Raw genomic sequence first — 22,414 nt, 5'->3', positions numbered from 1 at the left:
GTTCGAACACCGAAATCTTCGTAACTACCACAATAAAAATCTGTTAGTTTCCGATATTTCTAAAATTGTTACTAAAATACTTAAAACTCTTTAATCCATCCATTTTCCAACTTGTCCAAAGCCATGGTTAAAGGCTTAAACAAGTAAAAATTCATATATTACAACAATGTAATAACTTCTTGAAAACCACTTGTTCATAGTTCCAAAACATATTTTTCATGAGTTCAAGAATACTCATTTTCGGTTTTGCTTCCAAAATGAGTTAGAAAGTGTTTTAGAAAATTTCAACGGTTGAATATGTTCTCGACATAATCATGAACAACATACTTCAATATCATCAACATCCATTGGTTGAATGTGAGGAGATTGAAGATTGAAAGAAAAAGAAAATGAAGAAGAAAAGATGATGAGAGTAACTTACTCTCCAATCTTCAACTTGCCAAGCTTTTTGCAAAGTGTTAATGTATGAAGATACATGGGTATTTATAGAGTTGTGGGGTGGGAGAAATCTGATTTCTAAACCCAATTTCCAAGGCAATCTAGCAAATCTAAGAAGGTGAGTGAATCATGGGTTAAGTGAGTGATTTAGGGGATTTGGTGGTAGTGAAATCTATAAGATTTAGTGGTTAGATTTTGTGAAGTGACTCATACGACGCGACGACTTCTACGAAACGTGCGCGATTAAAACCATGCTCGAGTATTGTCGGCCAATATTCGAGTAGTCAAAAATGATCGCCCAATTTTACTTTATGGTTGTAACTTCGAATTTCGGCATTCCGAGTGAAAATATTTAGAAAATAGGTATGAGTGTAATAAGGGTCTATTTTGACTCGAAATTAAATTACAAAGCCAACAGCGTGATCGGAATTCGATTCTGAGTTACGGAACTAAAAAAAACGCTTTTTGAGCCGTACCGGGCGGATTCGGCCCCGACAGTGCTCCACAACCGACTGTCTCCAAAAATTACAAAATTTACCACAAAATTGGAAATAAAATTTCAAGAATAAAACTCAACTAGAGTTTCATCTAATTCCTTACCGAAAATTCCCAGAAATTCATTTTCGAATATATAATTAATGACAATATTAGTAAAATCTTATAATTCAAACTCGTAAAATTCGCGGTGTTACATCAGTAGAATCAGAACTATTGTATTCATTTTTATCACATAATATTATGAAGTTTAGAAATATTTGCTTCAACTTAATATCTGGTTGAATTAAATTATAATTTTTTTTTATTTAGAATTAAACTAAAAAAATACATTTATTTGTTCAATAATTTTAATAGTTGATGCAAATATTATCATTGGTTATAAAAACTCTTCATTTTTCTAAAGATCTTGTAGATCTGGATAAGTACTTTGAACTATGACATCTATTGAATTATCAAATTTAACAAATGTATATGTCATTAGGTAGGGAATGACGTAGTTTTGAGAATTGTAAAGAAAAAATAAATAATATAATTTAACTAATACATAGTAATGTTATTATATTTTTTGTGTTAGAGATTGTGTACAATTACGATAGTTTATTATAATATTTTAAAATTGTATCATTATCTTGATTAATATTTTAAAATTTTATGTGTCTTCATCCATACAATTTTTATACAATAGTATTTTAATGACATGTAGGAAATGATAGATAACACATAAAATAAATAAATGATATTAATTGAGAATTTTTTAAGATCTATTTAAATGTATAATTACTATATATTCCATTTACTATAATTAAAATATGTTATCAAATTTTCCTAAGAACTTTAATACATAATTTTAAAATAGAAACTAAATTATTATAATTAAGAGGAGGGATCCACTTACTGCAAGAATAAGTTTTTTAAACTTACTCCTCATGCTAGCCACCAATTATAGAAAAATCTAATGATTTGAATTAGTTAGTAGATCTAAACCATTAGTTACCCCTATAATTAATGGCTAGGATGAGGAGTAAGTGTAGAAAAGTTACTCTTGGAGTAAATGTAAAAAACTTACTTTTGGAGTAAGTGGATCTCCACTCCATAATTAGTGCCCCCAAATTCCTTACTTATAGGAAATGAAACATTCAAGAATTATCAAATTTTCTTCTAATTAATATTAAAAATAATCATTTTTATGAAATAAATTAAATACCAAGAGATCTCTTTATTAATTCTAATATCATAGTTCACTCTATTACTAATAAGATTGCATTTCTGATATTAAATTTTTAAAAAATAATTAAATGAGAATGTTTTAAAATCTATTTAAATAATTAGTATTAAAATTTTTTATTTTTAAGAAATAAATTCAACGTCTATCATTTTTATGCCAAACATAATAACAAAAGATTTCCTTATTAATTATAATATGATAACACATTCTTTCAATTAATAATAATTAGTATGTTAGTATTTGTTGTGAGTGATAATCGAACCTTAAATCTCCTTCACTCCACCCATAACAATCAAACCACATTGTAACTCATTTTTTATTGTTTTAAGTTTGCTATGGGTGAGGCTCGAACCCACAACTTCATACACCTCATTCCTTAAACTATTTTACCTTAACCATCATATCATCTTACGACTCTCAAACATCGTTATTATTGCTCCAAATTCCTTATTTCATTATTAATTATAATATCATAGTTTATTCTTTATTTTAGTAATAAGATGAGTTTTCTACTATTTATGTTTTAAAAATGATTAAATGATATTAATTGATAACGTTTTAAAATTTATTTAAATGTGTAATTACAACATATTCCATTTAGTGTATTTAAAATATTTTTCAAAATTTCATAACAACTTTAATACATAATTTTAAAGTAGAAACTAAATCATAATTAATGCATGTTTATAACGAATGATTTACGTTATATTACATTATAATTTATAATAACTGTTCTTTCTGATATGTTTTGATTTATGTTGGTAATTAATTTCCCTTTTGTAATTGATTCGCAAATTTATATTCTATTTCTGTAACATATACAAAAAATTCAAACTATTCTATTTCTTCATGAGTTTTGAATCATAAGTTATATTATTTATGATGTTCAAACAAAATAAAATATAAATGAAATTAATTATTATTGCACAAATTTATTAGTTTTAATTCTACAAATTTATCTACATGATTAGCATTGCCTAAAATATAGAAATCATAAATAATTTAAAAAATATATAAATCAAATCAATTAATTATCACAATCAAAATTTATTAGTAATAATTCTACAAATTTATGTCCATAATGAGGATTGCTTAAAATTTGAAAATCATAAATAAATTAAAAAAAATATAAATCAAATAAAAATGAAGAAACTATTCTTCTTTATATATAGGAATGCTAAAAATGAAGAAACAAATACATTATATTGTATTGTTGACAACCCAAACAATACAAATTTCTAAGCAAACAATTAAATAAGGTAATGAGGTTTAAATAAAATTTCCAAGAGCACAAATATTGAGCCAAAATGAGTGTATTAAACAACATATATATTAAAAATCATCGAATAGAGAAAATAAAATACAAAACTCATAAGTGAGTAAATAACTAATGATGAAGCCAAAAATGAAGGTACCAATAACTAACAATGATCTTTACCTTATTTTAGAGGATGATGCACTCTACGTGTTTCTAAAATATGCAAAACAAAAAATTAAAATAATAATTATTTGAATAAAAAAGTGTATAAATAAGATAAGAGATGCGGATAGAGAAAATTAACTTGCAGAGATGTTTCAGGGGAGAACGAAACTATAAATAAAGAGAGAAAATGATAACAATGAGATAAGATGAGGAGATAAATATATTATTAACAAAAATAAATAAACAAATAAATGTAATATTGTAAGTGGATGTATAATATAAAAGAGATTGGGTACATACCATATGTTTTGAAGGTTTGATCTTCTTTGAGGAAGATACATTTGCTTATCAGACGCTAAAGAAGAAAATTGATGGAAGAATATATCTACAAAATAATGAAATTAGTGAGAACACGTCTATAAAATAAGGAAATCAATGAAAAATTATACAAAAAAATCAATGATAAAATAAGAGCAGGTCTACAAAATAAACCAAAAAATCAATGAAAAATGTACTAAAGATCAGATCTACAAAATAAATAAAAAATTACACTCTAAAGAGGATGATTGAAAGAGAGAAAAAAGGACGATAATGAAGAGACATAATGAAATTAAATAAAACTTGAGAAAAAGAAGATTGCTGAGAGAAAAAGAATGTTGGAAGAGAACTAGAGGTAATAGACCTCAATAACAATTCAAATGTAATTTAAGATGTAGCAATAAAAAATGTAATGATTATTTATTAAATGCAATAATTGTCAAGAAATGACAAATATAGTGTGGGAAGGTACATATGATTTCCATAGAACCATTTATGAGGAGAAAATGAAGGAGAAGATGACATGTGACAATATTAATAAAAATAAATAAACAAATAAGTGTAATATTGTAAGTGAATGTACAATATAATGGAGATTGGGTACATACCATATGTTTTGAAGGTTTGATCTTCCTTGAGGAAGATACATTTGCTTATCAGATGCTAAAGGTGAAAATTGATGGAAGAATATATCTACAAAATAATGAAATTAGTGAGAACACGTCTATAAAATAAGGAAATCAATGAAAAATTATACAAAAAAATCAATGATAAAATAAGAACAGGTCTACAAAATAAACCAAAAAATCAATGAAAAATGTACTAAAGATCAGATCTACAAAATAAATAAAAAATGCACTTTAAAGAGAATGATTGAAAGAGAAAGAAAAATGACAATAATGAAGAGACATAATGAAATGAAATGAAACTGGAGAAAAAGAAGATTATTGAGAGAAAAAGAATGTTAGAAGAGAAAGAGACGTAATATATCTCAATAACAATTCAAATACGATTTAAGATATAGCCATAAAAAATACAATAATTATTTATTAAATGCAATAATTATTTATTAAATGCAATAATTGTCAAGAAAGGACAAATATAGTGTGAAAAGGTACATATGATTACCATAAAACCATTTAGGAGGAGATGACACGTCGCAATTGATGAGGTGACATGAATGAGGAGATGTCATGTGGCAATTGATGAGGTGGTAAGAGTTTATTTTATTTTATTATATAGTAAATTGAATAGAAAATGTTTGATTACCCATCCAGGAATCAATGATGAAAAGAATATTGTTGATGGTTGATAATTAATTAATAATTATATAATTATTGATGTTTGTGATTGACCACTAAGTTTGACAATAGCAAATAAGAAACAATCGGTTAGTAGTCCATCCATTGCACCAGATTTTTAATTAATAACTTGCTATTTATAATTTAATTGTTATATTATAAAGTGTTCCTGTTTATCTTTCCTCTCTTCTTTTACTTTTAGCTGAAGAGAAATATGTTCTTTGAATGTACCAAAAAAAGAAAAATATTATTTGATGTTCCAATTTGGTGTATATAAAATATAATTCTTCTGTTTTAATTATTACTTGAAGATATTGTATATAGATTATTGTGATCATTGAATATGTTAGTTACAATATTAAATAATATATACTTTGATTAAAATAACATAATAATGATTCTTTTAATTATGAATATTATTTTCACTTTTAAGAAAAATAGTTTGGCTAATTAATGTATGAAAATGTAAGATAAAAGGGCAAATAAGGAAGAAGGTAATTAATACTTCTTGATTTTGTAAAGTGATAAACAATATGAAAAATCTTAAAAGTAACAACTAAAATGGATGGACGAAATATTGTTCATAATTCAAGTTGTATAAACTTGTTGTGTTGTTTCTCCTACATTAAACTATATATAACTTTTTCAATAGTATATTCCATAAAGTTTGTACGTTAAAGGTTATGCATATTTATCACAGTACAGTGAATACTCTAGAAATTTATGTCCCTGAATTTCATAAAAAGCGTCCCTCACTTCCACATTCACATAGGAGGATCTATCGAGAGTACTCTGTTAGTCTATGTACTTTACTCCAAATTGAGTATAAATCTCATTAAGAGTTTAATTCAACCTTTAATCACCTACATGATTCATGATTCTCTTTATTTTATAGCATGTTCATTCTCATATCATTTCACAACTTGTTACCCATTGAGCCTATTTCTTGGGATATCTAGTCAGTCAAGTCGGGTTACCATCATGAGTGATCCTCATTCTAAGGAAAATAGTCTCACACTCTTGAAAGTATTATGAAATTTCTCTCTAACTAATCCTTTCATCAAAGGATATGCTGCTAATCAACAAATATGAAAATATTTTATATCATGTCCACCAAGAATTGCTTAAACTATAGTCTTTCTATTATCACTCTTCTTAGCTCAATATTTTTTTGGATTGTTTGATGTGTGATACAAACACTTCGAATATAATTAATTAATATAAAGAATAGTTGAGGTTGAAGTTCGCACTCACTCTTAGCTTCCACTTTGATTCATTATTTCATATCATTCAGAATGATCAGTCCAAATAAATACCTCAATATGACTAATTGCTAACGTCTTAGTCAATTAGTCACTTATGCAAGAAAGATCTATGTCTATTGACTTTGATACATTAGAATAAGAAATATGAGTTACAAACTTGTGCTCCTATGTCTAGTAAATCATGCATGTAAGTTGAGTAAAATGCAACACCTCAATCATGGTAGCTACCAATGTCTTAGCCTATGCTAGCACTTTATCATAAGTAGATCTATATCTAGTAACTACAATGACGAAATTCAGTTTCACGAACCTTCAAACATATCTCTATGTCTAGTAACACATGTTATTCAGTTTGAGAGTTATGAAATTACAATATCGGTTCTACGTTTAGGTACCGAAAAGTTACATGCATTTAATGACAAATAAAACGAATCTATGTCTAACAAATGCAATATTTGTTGAGTAATGAGAGTTCGGAATAAAGCAAAAATACTTAAGCAAATATTCTAAGTTCGTGCAAAAGTTGATAAATACTAAAGCATGCATTAAGTAAAGAAAATACTCAAAATAGAAACGATCTTCCTAGAATATTATTGAATCAAAAGTGGTTACATCAAGTTTGTGCTACAATCAGCCCCAACTAAAAGGTGCTTAGCTACTTTTATCTATACAATGTAAGAATGATAGGGATAATATACTCATAGGGTGGTAGAACCACACACAATCGAGTAACAATTATCACATATGGTGCTTACACTTAGTTTCAATGAACTAAGTGCTAAACTCTCTAAAACTTAGCTTATAAGAAGATTACAATTCGAAAAAGTAAAAGTGCCTAAATGAAATGGTCTAAAGGCCTATAAATATTATTCTGAGGTTGGTTTCTACGCTTAACGCACCGTTGTTGTGTTAAGTGTGGGATCCAGCTAGTTGGGCATGACTCCTAGACAGACCAGGTTGCGCTGAGTATGGCTTGCGGTGTTGAGTGTGGCTGCTAGACGCACAAGTTGTAATGTGCGTGGCTTATGACGCTGAACATGACTTTTGTTGCACTGAGCGTGGGAGCTGCACTAAGCGTAATTCTTAAAATAACAAAACTTTCAATTCCTTGAATTTAGATGCTCAACGCAGAATGGGGACTAAGCGTGACTTTTCTTTTGCTCGGTGCAGCTATCAGATGTTGTCAAATTCACTAAGCGTGACCGTGCGCTAAGCATGGCTGAGTTTTGCCCAAACATAGAATTTTCTACTCTTTTGTCCAGTTTAAGCCTACAACATCACTTGAGGTAACACTTTGCCAATAAAATGAATATTTAATCATGTAAAACACTTTTCCAATAATTTAAGTTGATTAAGTTGTAAAGTGTCACTAAATTAAGTGTTAATTATTGATAAATTTGGCACTTAACATCTGTTAAGTTATCATTAGTGCATATATGATCCACTTCAATAGCTCATATTGAGAGTAATTCTCTAACAATGTTGTGCTTGTGACATATTCATCGTTTCTTACTATTATAAAATAAGTTCTCAATATTTTCAATAGTCATGATACTATCACAATGGAGTAACATAGCTGGTATTAGCTTTACCCATAAAGGAATATCTGCATGCAAGCTTTTTAATCAACTTGCGTCTTCACTAGTTGTTGCTACTGATATCATCACAACTTCCATAGTAGATTGAGGCAAAATAGTTATTTATTTGACATCCAAGAAATAGACCCACCAGCTATACCAAATATATAGCCACTGGCTCATTGTTGGATCCTTCTATGCTGATTGGAACATTGTTTCATATAAAAGAGTATTACAAGCAGTATCGCTGAATGAAAGTGCAAAGTGTCAATGATTGCACTAGCAATGTTTTTTGCCTATGTTTTGATGAAGACAAAGATTTAATTAAAGCTTGAAGATGGCTCAACAATCAACATGCATAGAACTCATTGGTCTGGGATGTGTGCCTTAGTGAGTGAGTATAGGTGAGGTAAACCTAGATGCAAGTCTCACAAGCCATTATAATTGTCATATCATATTCATGAGATATATCATCTAGTTTATTGTATGTTCATGCATTAATCTTACATGTTATATGTGCATATTATGCATAATATAATTGCTAAAACATGTATAGAATTTAAGCATAACATATGATTAAGTTTGCCTTTTTAATATGCTGGTTAATCGATTAACGTGGTGACTTAATCGATTAATTAAACTATTTTCTATTATATCTATTTTTATGTTACAAATGTTTTCTTTTTAATCACGTTATACTGATTAATTGATTAACGTGGTAACTTAATCAATTAACATGTCTGTTTTATGTTATAATTGTTTTTTGTTTTAACTGCTTAATTGAATGCAACGGTTTGAAGGGTCAAATCTGTTTTGTATAAGTTTAGGCAAATTGCAGAAACACATATCATTGCATACTATTGTTTAGAATTGATTAGAGAGCATACTTTCGTGATTTACTTTGTATTTTGAAGAGAGAAATGCATGTGTGAGGAAGAGAGATTAACATGCTTTGTTGAAGTTGTTCATTGTGTATTGCATGTTGTTTTCATAGGCTTAATCTCATCCATTCTTTTATTACATGTTCATGCATTCTTGATAGAGATTCTTAGAGAGATGTTTTGTGTTTATTGGTTTTGATTAACTCACATATGCATGATGGCTTGAGTGACTTGAGAGTGGGTTAATATTTGAGGTTTTTCATTCATTTTAGTGCTTGGTAAACCTTGTTTTTTGTAATCTGTTTTTGTATATTGGATTAGTCTCTTGGTGTATTACCACCATTGAGATAGAGTGATTCTTCACCAAGGCTAGGAGGTCTTGAATTGAGAACGAGAATCTTGGATGGGGCTGGTTCGCGAGAAAGGTTTTCTCAGGTGATAGGGATAGTCAAACCAAGGATTAGAGGTTCTAGGAATTCAAGAAAGAAGCATCTTGAGTCTTGTAAATTGAATTGGTGTATGTGATTATACTTGTATTCAATATAGTAAAGAAGAAAGTCTCCCAAGATCAGAAGGGGAGGCCTCGATGTAGTTTGCAGTGGACCGCAAACGAACCAGGATAAAAATCCATCTGTGCAAGCTGTTCTATCTTAATCTCCTTTATAATTCTTACTATTTTTAATTCGAATTTGAAACTGATATTGTGCATGCTTATACCTTGTTGTATTCTTGTCAATATTGCATAAAGATATTTGTTGTATCTCTGCTTATCTGTTGATAAATAACTGTGCAAATAGCTGCTCTGATAATCCTGTTTCTATTGTGCGTTAATCGATTAATCCCACTGGTTAATCGATTAACTGGGCTGTTTCCAGAATTGGGTTTTGGTGCGAGAAGCGGTGATTGATAACCGCTACACCTATTCAATCTCCCTCCCTTCTAGGTGTGTCTAGGCTACTGATACCTAACCCTGAATCCTTCTAGGACAATAAGAAACCTTTGGTAGTATAATCCAAGATTCATTGTTTTATTAAGGTCCATCATGACCATTTTTTTATAGTATGTTAATGTTCCATACTATGTCTACTGGTAGACCTGCACAATAATCTCACAACATAGGCAATATCGGGTCTAGTGCAATTAGTACCATACCGAATGCTACGAATAATGCTAGCATAGTCACTTTGTCGTACAACTTCACCAGTGTTCATAAATAGTTTTACTTTTAGAACATACGATATGCTAGGAGGTTTGCAGTCAAAATAGTGAGTCTAATACAAAAAAATCACTTATTTTGACCTACTAACATTTATACTAAAGATTACACTTGTTTCTCCAAGGTCTTTCATATTAAAGTTATTATACAACAATGATTTCACATTATTCACAAGATGAATGTTGAAACCAAATATGAGTAGTGGTGTACATAGAGGCATATCATATTGCAAATATCATTTTCTTACTTATAATAAATATATTTATCACTTTCATTTACCTTAAACTTATTCACGACAATTACATTATCAAACTTTTCATGACACTTTTCATTACCTTAAACTTATCATACATGGACTTATCTAACTTGCATACATTATTTTCTTGACTTGGATTACAAAAACCTTCAAGTTGTTCTATATAGATTTATTCTTCCAAATCATCATTTGAAAAACGGTCTTAACATCCATTTGATGTATTACTAAATCATGTATCATGTCGAGCATTATTAGTAGTCTAATGTATGTTATTCTAGACACATGTGAAAATGTGTATAAGAAATCTACGTGCTCTTGTTGTCTAAAATCGTTGCCAACAAGGTGTGACTTGTGTTTATCCATTGTGTCATTAGGTTTAGTTTCTTTTCAATACCCACTTACAACTAATCAGTTTGTAACAAATCAAGTCTTGTTAGACTCTAGAGAATTGATCTCATTATTTATGGCTTATTTCCACAAATCAACATCCAAAGAAGTTAAAACTTCTTGGAGAATGGATGAATCTTCTTCTAATGTATAGACTACATAATCAAACACATACTCTTTAGCAGATCTTGCTCTCTTACTTCTTCTAGGTTTTATTTATAAACCTTTATCTTAATCATTATCCCTAATAACAAGTATGTGACTAGTTGATATGTCCCCACTATTTCTCAATCTGAAAGGGACATTATATCTATTGAAGTCAGCATCGTTACACTCAATGATCACTTTTTCATTTAGGTCATAAAATCTATTGTCCCTATGTTAACATTATACCTAATGAATATACATTCATAGACTCTACTTGCGACTTTAACTCCCTTAAGGTCTTGGATCCGAACATAAGCTAGACAACCCCATGTTCTAAAATAGGAGAAATTTGGTTGTCTATTATTTAATATCTCATATGGGGAAATTTTGCTCTTAGTTTTGGGACTGTATTTAGCATATAGCAAACAATTAATAAAATTTTACCTTACTAAGAGGGTGTTGCACTAGAACGTAACATTATAGCTACAACTAATTCAATTATTGTTTTGTTCTTTCTTTCAGCTTTACCATTTAGTTCTGGTGAATGAGGTGCAATTGTTTCATGTAAAATACCATTCAATTTATAAAAACATTTGAACATACTAGAGTCATACTTAATGTCTTTATTGCTTCTAAGTTTCTTTATTTTCTTATTGACTTGATTTTCAATTTCAGTCATATATAACTTAAACATGTCAAACACTTCACTTTTAATTTTAATAAGATATACACAAGTATAATCAGAGCACTGTAAAAATCAATCTCGAATACACTCACAATATAGAACTTCTTACTACACTGTAAAAATTGATCTCGAACACACTCACAATACGACAACTAGTACAAATTCTCGAAATACACGCAGTATGACTACTGATGTCAATTCTCGAATTTCAAAATTTCTCACAATATGACTACCTGTACCAATTCTAGTCCTATAAAAAGTAAGAGAGATAAGGGAGTCGAAATTGCTTCGATAGAGAGGGACACAAGAAAAGTTGAGGAAATGCGTCTTAATTGATGCACTTTGCTACGTAGGGGAAGCCTTTGTTTATAGGTTGAGAGCACTCTTGAAGTGTTTCCACCATGTGGGACTTGAGTTTTTTTCTTCTTTATTCCAACAAAGGACAATAAAGTCATGAGGAGAGCATTAGTGAATCTAGAAGCCATATTGTTCCATAATACCACTTTACTCTCCTATAACCCTTCCCTTTTCTCTTTTCATTTATATTTCAGATGGCAATCCAACAACAAGTTCATTGCTTGGATAGCAAAAACAGGGAAATAACTAATAGTAACACAAATCTTTTTGTGATCAATAATGAGGGCTTCAATACTTGATGATTGTTGCCTATGTGCTCTTGCATACGCTACTATAAGGGTAGTTTTCTTCGTCAAGATAACAACATAGTTTCTCTTCAAATTTCACAGCACTCAAAACACTTTGCATGGCTAGTTTATGAAATATGGACAATCAATAGCAACTGAGTCACAACACATATAAGATACTCCATTTGTTCTCTTTTATAAACAAATTTATCTAATTTCATGTTTAAGGAAATTAGTCAAAATGTAATAAATGGCTTTGATTTAATAAAAAAACATATAAATAATTACAATTATTATTTAAGATGTGGTAATGAGAAATTGCTTCAATTAAAAGTGACAATAAAATATGTAAAAAATAGTAAAATTTGCTTATATTTAAAACAAAATTGTTAATGCTTATTGCTTACAAATGAGACCAAAGGAAGCAAGAAGGACCTAATTGGAAGAACTTGATGATCACAAAAGAATGAATGTTATATGATTAGCCAAACTAAGACATGAAAGAGAATGAGATGATGAATGACAACCTGCACCACTTAGAAAATCTTGACTTTAATCTTTTTCAACCATTAACTCTTTACTTTTGGTCTAAATTGAATTGTTACATAACCTGAAAACTTGAAGTGCTTCATAAAATAAGTTTTTTAAATAATTCTAATTTAAGTTGAAAAAAGTTTTATGAAACACAAATGAAGCTCCTTCTATTACTCAACTTGCTTATTTCAATTGAGTGATAAGTGATTCCTTAGGATGAATAAATATTAAGGGGCAAAAAATGTTGTCATTTAAAAAATTAACAGGAATATCAATAGAAAAGGTTACACAAGTCCAAGCATAATGAGGTTGGAATTTTTTAAGTTTGTAGAATTTTATTTTTAAAAAGTGATTTGTTTAGCACCACATATTTTTCCATAATGAGGTTTTTATTTGGCTGTTAGTCATAGGTAGGGTAGCTTCTCTTTTTTCCTATAAAAGACCACTATTTTATACCCTAAGCTAATTTACCAAATATGTTAGATTATTTTATAGTAGATAACCAATGTACTTTCTAATTGCTTTTTGAAACTAAATTAGTCTTTAAAAAATAAATTCCTATATTAATACTCCAAAATTTAGTTCATGCCACAATTTGGTTTCTTAAAAATAAAGGTATCGGATAGTTCCTGGATTTGTTTTTTCATAAGAAAAGAAAATCCTTAAAAATTTGACTTTACCCATTTTACTAAAATTTTCTATGGATTAAACTCACCCATAAAAAAAATTGAAGAAAAAAAAATCTCACAAAAGATATCTTCCTAGAAGATGGGGATGATATTCAGGATGATGCAATAGATGTTTACTTAACAAAAATCTTTTAATCATAAAAAATATATCTCACCAAAAACCCATTTAGTGACATTTTAAGGATTAAATTGTTCATTAGAGGAAATCTTCAAATACGGTTTAATTAGAATGTTTTTTCAAGGAAGAAATTGGGTAGAGAAAAAAATTCAGAATCTAATTACTTATTTAATTAAAAACGACTTTTTTGTATAAAAAAACGAGAAGCTGCTTTGCTTTTTAATCTCCTCATTTTGATTTATATTTTCCAGCAAAAAAAGGTTGTTTTATAGAAAAATAATCTTTCCCAAACATCCAACATCCACTTACCATGGAAGATGACATATACAAAGCATTAGTATAAAAGAAATTGGTCGTGGGTCAAAAGATATTTTTAAAGAAAAGGTGTATATAGTGATATTATATGAGTTTTATATTATATTATTATATTATTCATTATTTATGTTTAATGATTATTGAATTTTTTTAAAGTAAATAAATTAATGATAAATAATATATTGAATATATATAAACCTTTACAATGATAGTGTATAAATATTACACTCCCACAACCAAGCCCCAAAAACATTTTTATTTTTATAGAAAATCAAAATATAAAAATCTCAGACATGATAACGTAATAAATATTAGAGAACAAACTTCCAAAAGTTTTTTATTTACGGAGATCTTAAATCTAGATTGGTCTTAGCAGAATAACAGGATACTCTCTGAAAAATGATTAAGTAATTTGAATAACTTGAGTCTTTAATTTAATCCTATTGAGCGTTTTGTCAAGCTAGAACTTCTGCTTTGTCCTAGCTAGAATGAGACAACATTATTAATTGGTCCTACCATTTCAAGTGTGCAAAAATATTTCGGGAAGCTATAATAGTCATTTATATACATTAATGGTGTAAGAGATTTTTACACTATTATTATATTATTCATCATTCATTTTAATTATCATTAACTTTTAAATAAAAATAATATAAATGAATGTTAGATAATAAATGACTATATATAAATTTTTACACTATCATTCCATTCTTTTAATGATATTTATAGATTTATTAGACTGAACGTCCAATTTGGTAGTACTTATAGATTTTCTATTATAGCACTTTAAAAATCCTAATTAATATTAAAAAACTGGATTTCAGTGTCAAAATAATCACGGTTAGGAATAATAAAAATACTAAAAATGATTAATTTTTTATTCCTATTTAATTTTTGTAGTGATTATTTTAGATATTTTAATTTTCCAGGAACTAAATTAGTACACATAAAAAATTTAAAGGATCAGAATAAATCTTTACTCCATTTTATTATTGTAATGTATTAAAAAGTTTAATATGTATGTGTTTCTTATAATATTAGTGTACCATAAATGTCTTAACTATTAATACTCTTGCATCTTTAAAAAAACATTACACTCTAATATAAGCCTGGGGCATACGACAATTTCCTAACTAAAAGATCTTAAATCTTAATGTATCTATGGTTAAAGTATGTGACAACTTTTGTAATAATCGATGTAACTTTATCTTTTGAAAATGAAACTTCTGACGAAATTACAAACCTTTTTTTTCCTTCCATAGGTTTTAACGCAGATGTCACTGTATAACAATTTGAATTCTAATGATGTACTTAGTCAAGAAATTATCACATTTTAAAAATAGAGTACGGCATTGAAAACTTTCCTTCTCCTTTGAATTATGAAAAGCTTCGTAATTCTCACTTAATTTGTTCAGTTTTTAAAAAATAAAAAAGTTTTTGTTCATAAATAGACAATATTTAATATCTAATACCATGCATGCCTAATAAATTTGTATATCTATCAACTTTATTGAACTCTCTCGTTGTTCAATATATTTTTTTTAAATAATTAAGAGTAAGACTATTCTCTTACATGAGTAATAAACTAATAATTTTTAGAGGAAAATAAAGTGTTTCCTCGTACTAAGAGATAACTTATCTCTTTAATTCATTCAGTATTTGATATGAGTCTTATCTTTTCATTTAAAATATATTTTCAAATGAGAACTTTTTGCATGAAATATTTTATTTTTTTTTTTCTGAATGTGTGTTTACCTTTTTCAACAATGTTATAATATTTGATATAGTTGAGGTGGGAAATAATAATGTGAGATCTTTAAAAGGTGCATGGTGTCTGGCTTGGGGATAAGCACAAGCACTTCAAAATTTGTGAAGATAAGTGTGAAATCTAGAGGTTGTACTTAAAGGGCATGTTCTTTAGGGGCAAAAAAAACCCCAAGTTTAATAGAAGGAAGTTGTCAGTTATTATTGCAGGTGATGTCGCTCAGGGCCCCTTATGTATTAACTATTTATACAAATATGTACATTTCTATGTCTTGTTCCCAATCCACTTAAGGTCTATTAAGGGAAGAAAGATGACTATGTCTAAAAAAATTATGTCTCTATATCCTAGTTAACTAAATTTTAATAAATAATATAAAAATATTAGTTTATGATTTTTCTTTTTAATTGAATGTCACTTTCCAATTGGATGAGGAAACAATTAGAGACATGGATGAGAACACATGATCTCTATCCCTTAATGGTACTAAAATTCGGACTCAAAGTTGGTGCTCTAAGTTTGTTCAGTAACATGACATAAAGCCAAACATGGCCTTATAATGGTGAACCTTTATTTTGCCTTTCAATACATGCAGGAAAGGAATAGAGACAATATCTGCATTGAAACCTTTTTATAAGTTTGCATGGTGATGAGTTATGACCCCACAGTTTATATGCAGTCAGCATTATTCAGATCATAAATGAATATGAATCCACCTTTTGACAAAATTTGGCTAACCCCATTTTATTTTTATATAGACCCAAGCCGTATAAGAGTAAATTATATGGTACACCCATTACAATTGCTTGTCTTGGCATTGAATTCAATTTTGCCTTTGGAATTGAAAATGACAAGTTTGTAAAGTTAAGATTTATTATAAAAAAGACACATGAGACTCCCACTTAGTAGGGTTTGAGGAAGATAGATGTACACAGTCTTACATCCACATGTGGAGAGCTTATTTCCAAAATTTGAATATGTGACTTCATGGTTATTATGCAACAACCTTATTATTGTGCAAATCTCCTCTTTTTACAATCAAATAAACGTTACATACACACTTGTTGCCCTAATACGAGAGTATATTTAACTTCTACCAAAAAAACATTACATACATATAAAAGAAACAAAATTTAGGTAAGACATAGAAAGTTCAGAAACTTGATTTATAGTTTGCTGGTTCTGGAAAATGCTGCTGATTTCGGCAACAGCATCAATGTTATTGTGAAGATTCCCAAAATTATAATGTTGTGGTGGCAATTAGACCACAGAGTACAATTTAAAACAATGACTACCACATACTAATTCATGATACTTTTCTATATAAAGAAAGTAGCTAACCACATACCAGATCAAATTCCATGAACACTGCCTCATTAATTTATGGTACTTTACAATATAAGGAAAGTTCTTACCAGATTTAAGTGCAAATGCTACCTCATTCTAATTTACAATACTTACAGTATAGAAAAAAGTGACCAACCACATAATAAATTCAACTACATGAGAATAATGAGAACATGACAGCTATTGAAATTTCTACCTTTTTTCTGTGAAATCAAACCAAATTTGCTTGAAGACTTTGATAATAATGTCATGATACTCATCTGAATTAAGAGAAAGGTAACAAGCAAGAAGATCTTCCAAGTCCTTTGAACCTCTTAGGTTGTTCTCCACAATCATCTCCATCATTGATTCTCTGAAATCCTTTTGAGGATTAAATGATGACTTCACAATTGCAAAGCTATCCGAAAGGCTCCTCCGGGAGCTCGAACTCAGTGCGATTTTCCTTCCATGTGAATGGACCTTCCTTCTTTCAATTCTTGGTGAATTGACATGAACTTTCACCTTTGAAGAACTCATAGAGAATCTCCTAACAGGGGAATTCCTCTGTTCTTTGATTGTTGATGTGTTTTCCTTCACTATTTTAACCTTCATAGACCCTTTCTTGTTGTGTTGTTGTTCTCTGGGTTTTGTTTCTTTTTGAGAAACATCATCATTTATAACTGGTTTGGTTATAATTGGAGGCAACTCAACCTCTGAGAATGAATCAAATTCATACCCATCTTTTCTTTTTGCAAGAGAATTCTTATCCACATCGATAACGATATCCTCGTTGTTGCTGCTGCTGTTGTAATTGTCTTGTTTGTGTCTGTAGGTATATGACAAATTTTTTGTAGTGTTAACGGGAAGAAGAACACGGTCTGTTCTGAATTCTGGGTCTGGGAATTCAGATTCAGTAGAGCTATCAAATTGAGAAGAAGAGTAGGAGTACTCATGTGGAGGAGAATCAAGTTTATTAGTCCAAACAGATTCAAGTGTAGTGTGGAAATTACAACCAGAAGAGACAGAGGAGTTAACAACTTTTGGTGAATAACTCTTTGTAATTGTTCTTTTCTTGGTCCTTCTTTGTTTGGATGATTTTCTTGGTGGGTCAGGTGAAAATTTTGGGGTATTTGATGGTGAAGTGTAGATTTTATTGCTTGTTGGATCAAGTTCTCTTGTAAAGTAGTATGATTTTCTGGGGTTGTTGCATTGGTGGGGTTGGTTTGGTTTTGATGATTGTTGTGTAGTTGAGGTTAATGGAGATTGTTTTTTCTTCCTAGAGGGAGTGGTGTTTTGCTTTCTTGTTTTTCCTATGTCTCTCAGCTTGTAAAACCAAGCATTGGGTATCATATCTGATAACTTGAACTTGTAATTTCCCATCTCTTATTGTCTCTCTATGTTTGAGTGAGAGTATTTATGAGAGTTGGGTATGTGAAGTGCTGATTGCTTTCTAGTTCTCTCTTTACTGGAGTGAGTGAGTGAGTAAGCATGGGTGAGATATGGGTAACATAGATAAGCTCTTTTGAATGGTGTCTCATTCCTTGTCATGAACCAAGTCAGAATATTATTTTTTTATTTTTATAATTTTTTTTTATTCATGTGACAATATATGATTGGTTCGAAATAAAGAATGAGACACTATTAAAGATAGATAACCTTTGTGCAAATAAGGGTTAACTTTTTTTTTTTGCCACAGAAGAGAGAATTGATACCATATACTATGTCACTTAGATCTTTTTTATTTATAGTACTAAAATATTTTTATCCTTAAAATTAAAATGAAAATAACACTCGTTTCTCTATTGTAGGAGAGGACTCCCCCTCCTTAATTTTGTAGGATAAATAAAAAGAAATATTTTAAAAACAATTTTTAAAAAAAATTGGGACTTATGAGGGTAAATGACAATAAAAGTACTTATTTGGTGGATAAGGTATTGTCTGCTTCGATATATAAAGTAGAAATTATATATAAAATATTTTGTACAAATAATGCAAGAGTTTAATGGTTTCAAGATTTTTTTACTGAATGTATCATTTATGTTTCATGTATATAACATTTATTTTTTTATACTGTTAATATAGCATGCACCTATCCTTTTATAAAAAAACATTTCAATTATGGGTGTATAATATATCTTCTCATTATATAATTATTATTTTAAAGATAGAGGCTTGTAGAATTGATGGGACCCATTGGTGCACACGAGAATAAAGGTATTAAAGAAAATGAGTGGGGCAGAGGTAGTGAATGACATTACAGGTTTGTGAAATTAATCAACACCTAACCCAAAACAATTGTTTTAATATAAATGAGAAATTAGATAAAAATTCTTTATTATAATAGTGTCCCATAACCATTGTGTGACAAACTAATTATCACATTAAAAATGATATTTAGGTGAAAGATGCCTGGTTCAGATAATTAAAGTGATTTGGAGCAAGAAATTTTCCTTGCATCATTAGCCTATTAGAATTTCTTTTTAGTATAATAATCATCATAATAACCATTTAGGTTATTACACATAGGGATGATAATCTTCTATAGTATCAAAGAGTGGACTACATTGAGCATAAAAGAAACAAATCAATATATTATGATATTTTTATCCTTTAAATAGGTTAGATGATAAGACGAAAATAAAAATAACAATATCCAACCTTTTTTTTTGACAAGTAGAGGATTCCCTTGCAGAAATGTTAAGCCTTTTGGGGTTTAAGGACAACTTCTTCCTCCACGTGGATTACATGCTAACCACTTGTCTCACAACAAAACAAAATTAGCCCACACTGTGAGTGTTCGAGTTCTTACAAGTGCAAGTGAAAATAGACAAGGTAGCATAAACTAACACAAACAAAAAAAAAAAAACTAACCAAGACCAAGTGGTTATTCTCCAATGTAAACTAAAAATGTACTACAGTAACCTTATAATAATAAAACAGGAAAGAAACAAGAAAATACAACACTCTAGTATTGGTGCAAGTTCGTTAATCCAACTATAAGAAGTTGGGTTTCAAGTATTCGTGCAATGTCTCAAAAATCTTGGTAAATAACGTTATGAGTGTCAAAATGGTGGGAACCATCTTCAAAAAAATATGTATTTTTAATTAACTCAATCACAATTTCAAAAATAAATAACCATGATGTCTCATAAATGTCTTTTAAAACAAGAAATCATAAATCAAAGTCCACAATCTCACAATAACATATCATCTTAGTTGAAAACTTGTAAGTTCTAAATAATAAATCAACATAATCTTAAACTTTTAGACTCATAGTTCATAATAAAGCTTCTAACTTCTAAGTTTTAAACATTAGATATTCTATTGGAAGAAGATGCCTTCACTTTTCTATTATTACCATCGTGGACGTCTTTCAAATCTTCTTCTTTATCATCTATATTATATATATGATTAAATTAATATATACTTATAAAAATATTTTTTTACTATTGACTCACAAACTTTCATTGTTAGAGCCTTATGATTGTTCATTCATCCCAATTAGAACATTATAAACACCATATTAATTCAATAATAATTAGTGTAAAAACTAAACAAGATGAATATTTGAAATTACTATGAAGAAGGAGTCTTCTGATTTCAACCATGACTTTGTAAAGAAAGATTCTAATGACTAAATATATTTGGTATTTTGCTATTCTATATTTGCCTATGCCAATTATCTTGATATTATCTTTATAAAGCTATCATTATTCTTGGCGCGTTTAAACATTGCAAACACTAAAATAAACATTCACTTAATAAAATTAATAACATGAGTATTTCAGCTAGAAGATTAAATAAAAGAATAAAATGAATTTTGGATATCAATTCATCATATCAATTCCCATGTTCTAACATATATACTGTCATACATAATTCAAGAATATGTTTAACCAAAATGCATATAAATAGCATTTTTATAATTACTAATGAAAGTATAATTAGTTGTCATGTAATTCTTCTTTACAAACAACTTTAACATATTCTATATATTTAACTAATAACATAACAATATTGAAAAACTGTAAGTTAATTCTCTATGTAATTTTTCATGTTTTATTATTGTTGGCCCGCCGGGTCAACCCGACCCGGCTCTCCATGCCCCGTCTAAAAAACGGGCTTCCAAACCGAGCTAAAAATGAGTTTTTGGGCTAAAATCCTCAACTCGACCTGTTAAAATGCTAATCAAAATAGGCTGGCCCGTTGGACCAAGCCCATATTGCTATCCCTAAGAAAAACGATAGTGAATTAATTTAATATTGTTACATTTCACATGAGATGTTGATAACGTAGAAAAGTTATGCAAAAATTTAAAAAATGTAATTGTGTTAATATAAAGATTTATATATAGTCAATATATTATTTCAATTCATTTGTTTTACTTATATTTAAAAATCAATATGGATTAAAATTTAATGGTAAGTGATGCAATAAATGTTCAAAAAATTCTTATATTATTGGTGTATATATTTGTTTCTCAAAATTAAATGCATTATTTATATTAAATATGTGGTTAATGAGTTGTAAACAGTGAAATTTTGATTATGGATTATCAAAAGGATGTTCTCTTATATTATTTTTTTGACCTTTTCAAAATTTTCTACGTTTGTGGAAGAATGGAGTAATTTGTGAGGAAAATATATCACTCCTCAAAAGAGAAAAAAACACTAATATATTAGTTTAGGGTGGATTTAATGGCTACTATTATTATGTACAATGCTCATTAGCTAATTTCATTCTGCAAGCTATGCAATTTTGGTTAGCAAAACTGTTGCACTAAGAAAGGGAGAGAGACCAAATAGAGAGAAACCTTGAAAGGGATTTGTAAGGCAGAGAATAGGAAGAAGCTTTGGGAGTAGAAGCATACTATCTATCACTATTATATGCAACCACATTTAGAAACTAGAAAATATTGGTGGTCCATCTAATAGAGAAATTGTATAGCTTTGGATTACATGACAATTTTGTGCTGGTCTTTCTTATAATTGATTTTATTGCATGCTTATGGAAACTAGAACATGGGTTTTGTTATATACAAAAGAACTTTTAGTGTGGCACTATCATGTGTATGAGTGCACCCCTCACTTTCATAACCTTTCACCCACGGATAAAACCAGGCAAATTTTGGTAAGAGGAAGAAGAAGTTAACACATGTTAAACAATATTTATATTGTCGATAACTAAAAATTATTTTTAATAATTGGCTAAAATTTAGTTAAATAAAAAAGCAAAATAGCATTTATTATACTAATATATAAAACTAAAACATGATGTGACTACTGTAAATACCTAATTTTCAATAGAGTAAATTATTTTTAAAATAAATTGTTGAGTAAATAGAAAGTGGAGGGTAAAGTTAAGGAGTGTGGCAACTATGTAAGAATGAGATTGCAACTAAGGGGAGGG

At 29.0% G+C, this 22,414-nt stretch overlaps 1 protein-coding gene across 2 annotated transcripts; it reads right to left on the bottom strand.

The window, feature by feature from the left end:
* LOC109350139 (transcription repressor OFP1-like) lies at positions 17,035-18,453 on the bottom strand. Of its 2 annotated transcripts, XM_019591299.1 has the most exons (2): positions 17,990-18,453; positions 17,035-17,953 (listed from the first exon to the last, which is right to left on the bottom strand). In XM_019591299.1, exons 1-2 carry the CDS (start codon positions 18,383-18,385, stop codon positions 17,219-17,221), a joined length of 1,131 nt encoding a protein of 376 aa, XP_019446844.1. In that variant the 5' UTR covers positions 18,386-18,453; the 3' UTR covers positions 17,035-17,218. The 2 variants fall into 2 exon arrangements, with proteins under 2 accessions (XP_019446844.1, XP_019446835.1); XM_019591290.1 differs by having other exon boundaries at positions 17,035-18,453.

This window comes from Lupinus angustifolius, chromosome LG01 (assembly GCF_001865875.1).
Source record: "Lupinus angustifolius cultivar Tanjil chromosome LG01, LupAngTanjil_v1.0, whole genome shotgun sequence".
NCBI lineage: Eukaryota > Viridiplantae > Streptophyta > Magnoliopsida > Fabales > Fabaceae > Lupinus > Lupinus angustifolius.
The sequence above is the reverse complement of the archived record's forward strand: the minus strand, read 5'-3'. Positions and strand labels throughout refer to the sequence as shown.